The sequence below is a fragment of the Jaculus jaculus genome, chromosome 7 (assembly GCF_020740685.1).
Source record: "Jaculus jaculus isolate mJacJac1 chromosome 7, mJacJac1.mat.Y.cur, whole genome shotgun sequence".
In the NCBI taxonomy this organism is placed as follows: domain Eukaryota; kingdom Metazoa; phylum Chordata; class Mammalia; order Rodentia; family Dipodidae; genus Jaculus; species Jaculus jaculus.
Genome location: NC_059108.1, coordinates 100,951,774 through 100,965,158, shown reverse-complemented (window position 1 = coordinate 100,965,158; position 13,385 = coordinate 100,951,774). Strand labels below are relative to the sequence as shown.

Below are 13,385 nucleotides of genomic sequence, written 5' to 3'. Positions count from 1 at the left end.
CCCTTGTGTTGCAATTACTTTCATATTGCTGGACTAACATCCAACCAGAAGTAGTTATGGGAGGAAAGACTTTATTTCAGGCCTACAGAGTCCAGTTGAAACTCCATCATGAAAGAGAAGATGGCTCACTTTCATTGATCAATAGTAGAGTGATACTACCAACACACCAGGAAGCACTAACAGCCAGACCTCAAACTTCTCTGAACAAACCTTAGGGCTAGACGATAAGATCCAGATCCACCCCCCAGTGACACCTCTTTCAGTAGGTTTCTGCCTGCTGGAGACTCAAGTAGCAATTTAATCAAAAATACCTCCCCCCCCCCATGGGGGACATATATTTTCATTCAACCTACTATAACTTACATCAGGAAGTTTCTGTAGATAGGCATGAAAGTATTCCAGAAGGATTCAGATAAACTTTTAGTTAGATCCTCACTCTAAAATACCACTAAAGAGCATTAGGACAATACATCTTGTTTGTCTATCTCATATCCCAATTACCAATTGGGGAAGATCTAATCCATTCTAGCCAATGCACATAGATTGAATGGTTATGAGTTCACCATGGAAGATCATTTTCATCATTGTGTTTGACTAAAACTCAGAAGTCAGTGGCCCCAAGGTTTGGAATTTTAAATTGCTGGCAATTATTTCTGAATAACACAATTTTAACTATGAATACTACAGCTAGAGTACATGCTAAAACTTATAGCACACTAAGGAGTGTTAAAATTTTATAATATCAAATAAAATTTTAAAAATACTTTGAATTCAGTCTGGGAAGATGACTCAGCAGTTAAAAGTACCTGCTTGCAAAGCCTGCAAGCCTAGAGTTCAATTCTATTTTCAGTGGTGAGAGCCCCATACACAGTTTTTAACTGCATAATTGGTAAATTTGTAAAGTAAATATTAGACAAGACTGAACATAATGATATTTTTCAAAGTTTCAGGCCACAGAATAGATATTTAGAAATTTATTAATTTTAGAATATTTAGAAATTTAATTTTAGAATATTTAGAAATTTATTTATTTAGAAATTCACAGAAAAAATGTAGTGTTGGGAATGTTTATTTTAGTTTGTGGGACAGTTAGACATCAGGAGGTCATTTGAAAGGTATGAGGTGATTACATTCATTTCATATGTTTTTGAAAAGTTTGAGCTTTGGAGGGATGAGTGACTTTCACTGGCCTCACATGTCCTCAGGTGGAACCTGGGGTTTTGAACACAGGTAAGTACTGGCTGAAGAACCTAAGGGTGTCACACACACTCAATGGACTAAGCTCAAGTCATAAGATTTCAAGCTCCTGACATACACTAAAAGACAGGTCATTTTGATAGGTGCACTAGTTTTAAAGACTTTAATCACATTGTGGCTAACTTCTAGTCTATTCCACTTAAAAACTTGAGCCTATGAAATCCTGTTGGGTCATGGATACCCTGCCGGGCAGTTTAGGATCAGGTCTGAAATCATTAGGGACGAGAAGATGACAACGATTTTCAGGGGAAGAGAATAATTGAGAACACTAAGCTCTTCTCTTTCAAATACACAATGGGTAAATAAATCACATTTTCCCAGGTTTTATAGAATTGTCAGTAGCAATGACTAGATTAAAATGTATGAAATGAGAGGAATATCATTATACTTTAGAAAAGATTTTATGCACAGGGTGAAATATATGGGCAATTTAAATATGTAATGTAGAAATAATAAAATGGCAAGCTAATCAAATGTCTGTGCCAAAAATACATTTAGAATGAATTAAAGTCCACTATAAATGAAACATAAGTAGCCCACTTTTACTAAGTTGATCTAAATAGTAGTTGTAAACAAAACATATTTAGTTGACATTTAAACAAAAATCTTCTTGTTTGAATATAAATGCAATGTAAATTAATATTAATAAAATCATACTAAACTCTGTTCAAACACATTAGCTCAGGATAAGTTACATATCATTCCAGTCAATGACATTATATGGGCCTCTATGTGGTTTTAAAATTAAGTCTATATTTTTATTGTAGCACTCTGCCTCTCAAAAGAGCTGAATGGATTATAAAATGCAATCATGCACCAGTAAAATGTTTGTTAAAAGGACTTCATGTGTTATAAGAAAACCCTCCTCCTATTTTTTTTAATTGACCAGTTATCTCCTAACAGATCTGTTAATTAAACCTCATTTGCTTTAAAGAACATGTGGCCCTGAACTGATGATGGAACATTGTGTTCACTGGTCCTTTTAGTTCACTCTTGATAAGGCATAAAAGAGCCAGCTTCATTTCATGTTAAAATGTTTATTAAGATGGTGATAGCATCTATTTCCAGGGGACAAGGCGTGCACAATCACTGGTGTAATTAGGGAATTTGTAAACCACAGGCATTGTCCAGAGTGGTCATTTATATGAGGCCTAACAATGTCACATGAGTTCTGTAAAGAGACAAATGACTTTTTCATTGTAGAAGTGAATTGATTTTTCTCACCATTCTGCATTCAAAAGTTTACTACTGTGAGCAACAGCTACTCTAGAAAATAAAATAAATTGTGGATCACTTTAAAGCATCTTTATCTTGCCATGATTTTATAAGATGTGCTTGATATATAATTTATAGCTTATCTTTCTTTTAATTTAGAATGCTTTCATCCACAAGAAAGCAATAGCATAAATAACATGATCCGACAGCTCCTTTTACTTTTTGGCCCCTGGTTTTCATGGTAACACCCTGACCTTTGTGAAATGGACAGCACTGACATTTTGGCATCCTCAGAAAGGCAAAAAGGATGCTTTTAGGGATGTCTAGACCTTATCATTTTTTAGAAATAGAATGAGAACTGGGATATCTGTATTATATGCCATTTTTATGATAATATAAGAAGTCAAATAAATACTTTTAATGGCAGATGAATGTAATATTCTTTCCTTGGATGTCTTTTGTGTTGCCTCTGATTATTCATATTACAAAGCTTCATTCTTGCTCCTCCCAAAATGTTCTTATAATAATATCTTTATTTAAAATGTGTATGTATCATCTAAATATCTGTAAGGCAATTGCATCCACCCTTGACCCCCTTTACACATATGTGTGTTTCTAATTTTTATTTTTATTAATATTTGCCTGGATAGATATATACCTGTGCTTAGTACTTGGGACATTCTATGTAGGACTAAAACATATGCTATGTTCTCAATATAGAAGCACATTCATAATAATGAAATGTAACTAATATTATAGTGATGGGGCAATAAGAAGACATAAATATTTTTCTGCATTTTTAATGTATCTTAAACTGTGTGCTTAAGTCTGTGAGAATACAAAATAAAAATATAAAGTAGGTATTTTTTTAAGTGAAGTCAGAAATGAGGATAGGTAACTTACCCAAGGTTACCCAGCAGGTGACAAAGGTGGCATTTGAAACTGAGCATCCATACTCAAACACTATACTTTACAGCTATGTTTAGGACATTGTTCTATAAATTGTATCACTTCATTGTTAAATTTTTATTAGTCTCCATTTTGGTTATCTAACTTGTACATGGAGTAACTGTGATGAATTCCTCCTTCAGAAGGATTACACATTTAAAATGTGGACATCATTTTTTAAAACTTATTTATTTATTTATTTGAGAGAGAAAGAGAAAAAGGGGCAGATAGAGAGAGAAGGAGCATACCAGGGCCTCTAGCCACTGCAAATGAAGAACTCCAGACACATGTGTCACCTTCTGCATTTGGCTTACGTAGGTATTAGGGAGTCAAACCTGGGTTCTTAGGCTTCTCAGGCCAGACTTAACTGCTAAGCCATCTCCCCAGCCCGATGGACATCATTTTTCAGAACAATAAGACAAATATGAAAATATATTATGGGATATGAGAATTATAACTCTTAATTAACATTTTTATAGCATGTTTACTATACCTATTTTATATTTTTCTGTCATATTCTTACAAACTTAGGTACATGGTATTGTCAAATAAAATACAATTTGACTATCATTAAATTGTATAATGTTCTATTTAGAGTGATATTTATTTTTAAAACAATTAAAACCATTTAATTTTACCCAAATAACTATAGTTTCCTAGATTCAGTTGGCACTGTTTAGAAAACACATATCAAACATGAAACTTTTATAAATTCAATAAATTCAGGAATTAGTTGCTAATTCTCAGATATATTGATTGCTACTTTATGAAATGTTCTAGTTTTAGCTCAATAGCAAAAGATCTTAGCATCACATTTGCCGTGGTGACTCTCGGTATGGAAAGCAAGCAGGTGCTTCTGGAGTAGAGTCCATTTCCTCTAGTGTCCTCAGCCTATTTCACATTCTTTGCTTGCTAAACTTTTAGCACAGTTGGTTCATAACCAGCTGAAAACCTCATTTTCTTTGTTTAGTTGTTGAAGGAAAGACAAAGTCTTATTGGTGTGATTTTATATTCTTTCTTTCTTTATTTATTTGAGAGCAACAGACAAAGAGAGAAAGAGGCCGATAGATAGGTAAGAGAATGAGCACACCAGGGGCTCCAGCCACTGCAAATGAAGTCCAGATGCGTGCATCCCTTGTGCATCTGGCTAACGTGGGTCCTGGGGAATCAAGCCTCGAACAGGGATCCTTAGGCTTGACAGGCAAGCGCTTAACCACTAAGACATATCTCCAGCCCAATTATATATTCTTAATCAGGAAGCATCTTTCATTTATTTATTTTGGTGTATGAAGAAAAAAAATGTAAGTCAAAGGAGGGAGGTTTGAGTAAGGTAAATTGTACTTTTCTATCTCTCCCAAAGAGTTTAAAGAATTTACATGTTGACTGAGCTGTACTTTAATAATTATCAGAAATATTTGATTAAAAGTTCAAACTAGATAACAAGATTACATAAAGATCATAATAGCTGAAGGTACCTTAAAACTTAACCAAGGGAGGCCCCAATGACCTGAGCCTGGAGCCCAACCTCTTTTCTGTAGTTGAGAGAGCACAGAACCTGTATTTGAAACTTGTATTTTGGCCTGTGTAGCAAAGAAAATATCAATGTCATACAGAAAATTAGTTTCTGTTTTGTTCTTCCACTTTGTGTTCTATTGAATTCCTCAGAGACTATTCTTTTGCCATAGCAACACCTGCTGTGGGAGGGAAGTTGGAACAGCCATAACAGATCCCTGCCAAACCTGTTTTCCCCAATGAGCGGCTTGGCATGTCCTCCATTTCTATACCTTCAGAATGGCTACTTCCAGGATCCTGCACCTCCCCATATGTTTCAAGTAACTAACAATGTTCATATAATAAGATTTTCTAACTCTTTCAAAACTACGCATTGTGTGTGTCGATGTATGAGTGTGCATTTCCCCGGCCCTTAAGAGTTTGCAGGAGCAAATCCTGTGGTATTTTGACCTCATGCTTGCTCTTGATATGGGCATTCTTACTGCTCTGTCACTAGGTTTGTGAACCATTGTCAGCTCTGCCTCATTAGCATCTTCTAATTTAGTATGGGTGAGCTGCTTAAAGGTGTATGTCAGTCCAGAAAAAAAAGGCAATTTTTATTTACAGAATATGGAAAGAGATGTCCTTATACTAATTCATATCATGGACAGAAACAGTAGGCACACCATCTGGTGTGAAGACATGTTTATAAATAAGTGCTTGTTCATATATGAGTTACCCACATGACTGTAAATGATAGAAGCCTTAGAGACTGGTCCACATGAAGGTTCTACTGTACAGATGGCTAGTCTTTTCTTGGATGGGAACTGAGGAAAGCAATAGAATGGACAAATTACTCAATACTGCTAAAATGATCCCTTCTACATTTTAATCTACTATTCTTGTCTCACTTTATCATACTTATGAACAAATAAAATTTTTGTAGCAGTGCAAATGTTATAAAAATAATTGTTTTGTGGATTTTCAGATTTTAAAAGAGAGGCATATTTAGGTATAAGAAAATTATTTTGAGGTTTTCTGCCTTGTAGTTGAGCATCAGATAAACCAGAAACAGTCATTTGTCAATAGTTCTCCTTCTTTGATTGCCTTCTAACTTTCATTGGTGACTCATCCATCAACCAAGAATTTACTAAGCACTTGTAAAATACTTAAGATGTCACATGGGATGGAACCTACAGAGGAGGTGCTAATGTTGGCATGCATCAGCTACACATGAAAGGATGGGCACTTCTGTTGAGAAGTGTTGAGTAAATTGAACACCATAATTCCAAGGTAGAAAATGAACAAAAGATGCAAAAATTAAGAAACTTTAAATAGAGAAGAAAACTTAAATGAAGGAGAGTGAGTGAATTGTATGAGTAAGGAAGATTTGAGTAAGGAAAAAATATTACACCTTTCTCTCTTCTTCCAAAGAAATTAATAAAGAATTCTCTTGTTAATTGAAAAGTTCTTGTTAATAGAGGTTCAAACTCATTTAATTGACTTTAATGTAGCGATATTAAACATAAAATTTGTTAATGTTAATCCACACAATGTATATAGCTATTTCAAGTAGATGGAAGTTACTCTATCTTAGTTTGTAAATTGTGAGATGCATTGTGTGTAATGTAACACTTTTTTTTATTAACTTGAAATGAATGAATGAAAAGAAATGGTAGATGTTAAATTAGTGAATAGCAAGGTAATTCTTGTGTCACTGATGTGAATTTATTTTTTCTATATGTAATAAGATAATGTTTTTTAATAACAATTAATTATAATTTGAATCTGTTTGTTTTGTACATTAGAATTATATGCAGTAATTCTAGCATTTTTCTGGTGACAGAAAGCAGACACATAAAGTTTTATCTTAGTCCTATGGATCTATTTAACTTGTGCTTTTTGATAGTTGTTTTATTGTATAAATCCACAAAAATCCAGAAACAAAAAGCCAGACATGGTGGCGCACGCCTTTAATTCCAGCACTTGGGAGGCAGAGGTAGGAGGATTGCCATGAGTTCGAGACTACCCTGAGACTCCATAGTGAATTCCAGGTCAGTCTGGGCTAGAGTGAGACCATATATCGAAAAAACAAATGAATAAAAAAATCAGAAACAGTTGTTTAATTACTTAAAGTTCTGTACTAGAATAGGTAATAATGCCTGTATGAAGCACCATGTAGGGTGCTCCTGTCAGTACTCCATGCTTCCCCCTAAAATTTGACAACAATATATGCCAGGACAATAAAATAAGTTCCAATAAGATTAATCTAATTTTCTCCTAAATATTCTTGGTGGAATAAAAGAAGCTTTACTTGAGAAAATTATGACTGCTGCATTGATTATGCTATACTTATAAAAATCATGAAAGCATCATAAGTTGTTCATATGCTTCAACATGTTTTAAATTGTAATCTTAAGTAATTTAAATGTCAAAAATTAAAAATATGAGAGTACAGTGAATTGTCAGAGTATGTCATTAGTCCTTTGTTATATTATATTCTTCACTAGGGAGAAAATAGACCATCATTCTTAGCAATTTGGCAATCATTTTAAACCAGTCAAAAGTTCTGATTTTATATCCCAGGGTTTTATTTATTTTCCTAGATGTTCATCGATTATGTTGCTAAGGCACAGACCCTAAAAGTAAAATGAGGTGATTTTAAAACTGAATTAGGATGAGATAGTGCCACACCTTTGAGTAACAACTTAAATGATATTTTTCCACATATCTGATGATGAGTTCTTCATTAGAAAATAGCTGTATTGGTGTGTATGCTATGACAACAGTTAGCACATGTAAAGTCATTCATCTGTTTAAACAAAGGCTGAAGGCATTGAATAGATTTTTCTTACATTGACTCTTCACTTTCCAGTTTAATAACTTTATTCATAGAATTGTTGAAGTATTCATTTTTGAGTATACAACGAAATTAGTTTAGAATAAGATGAAGCAAGAATACTTTCCATTTATTCCCACGGTTTCTATATTTTTGTCACCTGCATTGTCATGTTTCTTCAACCAGCAGAAATTATTTCCTTATGATTTTCTGTGTCTGAATGTCTTACCAGTTTATACTAACCTTGAAAAATTTTCTTTTTCCCATTTCAAGTTCCACCCAATCTGACTGTTCCACAGGAAAAATCACCTTTGGTTACCAGAGAAGGAGACACAATAGAACTGCAGTGTCAAGTCACTGGGAAGCCTAAACCAATCATCCTGTGGTCTAGAGCAGATAAAGAGGTTGCAATGCCTGATGGGTCAATGCAAATGGAGAGTTACGACGGAACCCTCCGGATTGTGAATGTGTCTAGGGACATGTCAGGACTGTACAGATGTCAGACGAGCCAGTACAATGGATTCAACGTGAAACCGAGAGAAGCCTTGGTTCAGCTCATCGTTCAGTGTGAGTAAATTCCCTGTCTGTGTGCTCCCATTGAGTAAGCTCTCTTTCACAACTTGTGCTGTCATTTGAAGAGAGAGGAGGAAATGGCTCCATTGTTTCATGAATATGATTAGTATGAAATATTTTGACACCATTTCTGTCCAATTTAAATTACAATTGACCATGTATCTTGTTATCAGTTAGCTATTAGAAAAGGGTTCCATTTCTCTGTATGTGATCATCATGATGGTGGTTAATGTCAGAGATTCCTCAACCCTAATGTTTAAGACTGTCCATGAGTAATGAAGCAATTCGTTTTTGTACTTTAGACAATTGCATGTTCTTTACCCACACCATCCACCTATTTTAAGAAATCCCTTCACTTAAATGTGGAGTAAGAGTTAAGATAAAATGCTTTAATTGAAATCAAAGTTGCAATTCTTAGTATTGTATCTTAAATGTACTTAAATTCATAAATTTAAGATTCAGTAAAAATTAAGAAATGTTACTAGTGTTGCCTATGTTGAAAACATGTTAAAATAAGGACAAGATTTTAAAAAGTAATCTTATAGTTGAGGATGATAAGTACTGCACACTTGGTTCTATGGTGACAGTTTTGATTCATAAAAGACATCAACAAGGGTTAGCTCCTTCAGTAAAGATGGCTTCACAGAACAGGGATTTCCACCTGGTAGCAACACTGCTTGGGGGTCAAATGGCCCAGCTTTATCCATCTGGCAGCTGGCCACCAGCAGCTTTTGCAGTTCCAGGTGTAGATGCAAGGCATTATGACTTTCCAGAATCTCCTTACATATATTTACCTTTTCTGAAGAATATCTTTATTTGTATGAATAGTAGCATCTTGGATAGTAATGTCTCTAGACATTTCTGAGTGAATTAGAGTTTTATGCTTCAGAAATACATGCCTCTCATGCAGGCACAGTCTATATGTGCACCTGATGATACTTCTGCAAAATTAAAAGTGCAGGAATCCAGATACTTGTAAACTGGCACATATTGTCAATTGTTCAGTGATCTATTAAAGTTCTAAGTTGATATGTTTTGGGCTAATTGGGATAACTATGATACATGTAAAGAATATTGAGATGAAACACTAGCTCCTGTTGTTTAATATATACGCGCACACGCATGTGTACACAAAGAAACATATGTATTTCAGAGCAACCTTAGCAATCAATTTCATCATTATATATAAAAACTATGTATTAAACATTTTGTATTTCTAACATAATGTAATTTATTTATTTACTTATTTTTTTATTTATTTGAGAGTAACAGAGAGAGAAAGAGGGAGAGAGAGAGAGAGAGAGAGAGAGAGAGAGAGAGAGGGAGAGAGAGAGAGAGAATGGGCGCCCCAGGGCTTCCAGCCACTGCAAATGAACTCCAGATGCGTGTGCCCTCTTGTGCATCTGGCTAACATGGGTCCTGGGGAACCGAGCCTTGAACCTGGGTTCTTAGGCTTCACAGGCAAGCACTTAGCCGCTAAGTCATTTCTGCAGTCCACATAATGTAATTTAAATAATAACTAAAAATGCCAAAACTGAATGTAACTTATAATAAACAATTACATGTTAGTAAATGGATATTTAAATGTACAAGTTCATACACAGCTCACACATAATTTCCACTCCAGAGGTGCCTTTTAAAATCTAGGTTTCATGAATACTAGAGAACTTGTTCAATATTGTTTGACTTGAAAGTCTTCAAATTTGTGAACTGAAAAGTAGTCAAATTATTTTAACTTCTTTGAACACCATTTTTTGGATTAAAAACTCTGGATGATAGTTTAAAATTTCCTGAATTATAATGTTTAATATCTTGGAATATACTGGAACTGTCAATTCACAAACACCAACACTCATAATATCATCTCACCTTTAAAACATAAAAAAATGATACCAAATCAGAGAACCAGAGACCCAGAGGCCCCCAACACCTCATCACTGAAGCAGACCCAAAATGAACCCAACATGGCTTAGGGAAATTTTGCAGAAGAGGGGGCAGAAAGAATGTCAGAGCTGCATGTTGGGTCATGAAATGCAGAGACATTTATCTTACTTATAACTGTGGGCTAACTCCACAATGCATGACCCAAATACCTCAACAAGGAGGGGCCAAAGGGAGGAGATAGGTCACGGATGAGCCTAATAATGGTACCAAACTGACTGTATTTGCTGACTACAAAGCTAATTATTAAAAAAAAAAATTCAAAAAAGATAATATGTGAAAATAAGATCAGATATTTGCAGGATATTTTTCTTCTTTAGTTTTATTTATATCCATTATATTATACTAATTATATTATATATTATATATCCATATCATGTGCATTCCTTATATTTTCTTAATAAAGAAAAATGAAAATGTTAATTAGGGGTATTGAAAAACCCATTTTATTTGCCTGTTTACTTTCTAAAGCAAGAAATATTAGGACAACAGAGAACCAAAGATTAGAGCTTTATTTCTCTTGTTTTGTATTGTTTTTCTCAAGAAATCTAGTAAAGAGTGCACGTCAGTTGCTTTTAATCAAAATGAATATGAAACAAAAGTAGAATTTTGAGCCAGGCATGGTGGTGTATGCCTTTAATCCCAGCACTCAGGAGGCTAAGGTAGGAGGATCACCGTGAGTTTGAGGCCACCCTGAGACTCCATAGTGAATTCTAGGTCAACCTGAGCTAGAATGAGACCCTACCTCAAAAAATCAAAAAAAAAAAAAAAAAGAATTTCATGAGCATTATGAATAAAAAGAAAATTAAAGACAGATTGTAAAGTGCAATAAAAGATGTGAAGACTATTAGACAAATGACTATATAATTTTGTTTCGTTGATGAAAGATAAAGAATAACCATGAAGTTGTGTGTGTTGGAATACACCTTTAATCGCAACACTCCGGAGACAGAGGTAGTGAGTTCAGGGTCAGCCTGGGCTAGAGACCCTTCCTCGAAAAACCAAAAGAAAAAACAAAGAAAGAAGAACCATGACAAACTAACACTACAACTTGTCAACTTGTTGGACTTTTAAAAGGCAAATTTGTTCTGAAAACATCAGTGGTACTATAGATTCATCTAAAGTTAACGACAAAGATGAATAACCATTGATCAAAATGACACAATCAAACAGCTTGACATACTCAAAATGGAAAATGTGAAAGTCCATCCAAAGGAATTTGATTTTGTTTACTTTGATTTGAAGTTAATTTGTAATTCAAACGTTTAATTATGACATTTTCTTTCAAAACCTTTTAGTTGAAAACTTCTATAAATACAGACAATGTACCATGATCAGAATCCCCTCCCACCACCCTTCCTTTTCCCCTCCCAAGTCCACCCTCCACTGAATCCATTACTTTCCAAATAGTCTGTCTTCTATTGAGATGTCACACTTTTTCTCTCCTATTCTGAAAGTCTTTTGTACATAGTATCAGCCAATGTGAGTTCATGAATATCAAGGGTACTATGTATATGAAAAACAGTATAGGAAATATCCCTCCCCTTCCTTTTGTTCTTAAAGTCATTCCATCACTTCTTCCATTATGGTACCTGGGTGTAGAAGGGTATGACAGAGATGACATACTCAGTGCCAAAACTTTACTGTAATTGTGACATTTTCATACATACTTTGTTCATAGTCATCCTTCTCATTTCCTCCGACCCCTCTTTCAGGTCCCTTTTATCTCCCCAAATCTCTCCTAAACTTTAAGGTCAAACATAGTCAAATACTCTTCCTTTGTTTTGTATTTCTCTCACCCATATCCCACCCTTAGAATCTTTTCCTTTCCTCTCATGGTCCCTCTCTAGCTCCAAACGCTCACTCTCTTTCTCTCCTTTCTCTCTCTCTCTCTCTCTCTCTCTCTCTCTCTCTCTCTCTCTCTCTCTCTCTCTCTATATATATATATATATATATATATATATATATATGTATATATATACATACATACATACATATATAGATATAGGTATATATACACATATAGATGTACACAGGACTACATATATATATAAAATAAACTTTCTATGCATATCTATATCTATATATGTATGTGTATATATATAGAAAGAGATAGCAAAAGAGAGCAAACTTATAGTATTTGTTTCTCTGAGTCTGGTTTATTTTTCTCAATGATTTATATTTATAGCCATTTTCCAACAAATAATTGTGATTTAATTTTCCTTTGTATCAGAATAAAATTCCTTTGTTTATATGCATAACATTTCCTTTTTACATTCATCTATTAATAGGTATCTCGGCTGGTTCCCTTTCTTAACTATTATGAATAGTATAACAATAAAACATGCATATGAAAGTATCTGTGTAGTCCCAAGAGTGGCATAGCTCAGGCAAATCAAAGTAATTCTATTTTTAGTTTTATTTTTTATAACCTACATATTGGTTTCCATAATCTTTGTGCTAGATTACATTTCCCAAATTCTAAACAGGATGATGAACACATTTTCAAATATTTATTGACCATTTGTGTTTCTTTTGAGAACTGTCTATTTCAGTTAAGAGCCTATATAATGAATGGAAGATTTGACTTTTTAGTGTTTACTTTTTGAAATTCCTCATATAATGTAAATATTATCATCCTGTCTGATGTATAGTTGCCAAATTTTTATTCCATCTGTAGACTGTCTCCACACTCTGCTGATTGCTTCATTTACTCTGCAGAAGCTTTTTATTATCTTAATGTGTGTGGTTGTATATGCGTATAGGCCTGCCAGTTCCTCTTCCCAATGTACATGAACAACCAACCAAATGGCAGGTGTCCATGCCACATTTTGTTTCTGGCTTGTGTGAGTGGCTTGTGTGTTGAACCCAGAATGGCAGGCTTTGTCACCAAACAACTTTCACTGCTAAATTAAAATTGCTATGAGTTGAGTGTTTTAACTTACAGAAATTTCGTACAGTGGTGGGCATGTTCTAACTGATCTCACATGGGGATATTTATTTCTCTAGGGCTTGTTTTGTAAATGTACTGATTTCATTTCGGAGAGCAGAGTGCTCCACAAAGCCATACTTTCTAGTGATCACAATAGGTTTCAACCTATATAATAGAAGGGCAAAAGCA

At 34.3% G+C, this 13,385-nt stretch overlaps 1 protein-coding gene across 1 annotated transcript in view; it reads left to right on the top strand.

Moving 5' to 3' along the window:
• Positions 1-13,385, top strand: part of Mdga2 (MAM domain containing glycosylphosphatidylinositol anchor 2) — a 954,594-nt gene that overhangs the window by 766,144 nt on the left and 175,065 nt on the right. The window contains exon 8 of the mRNA XM_004649150.3: positions 8,024-8,317. Coding sequence (XP_004649207.2) covers positions 8,024-8,317 — 294 coding nt within the window. The remainder of the gene's footprint in view (positions 1-8,023; positions 8,318-13,385) is intronic.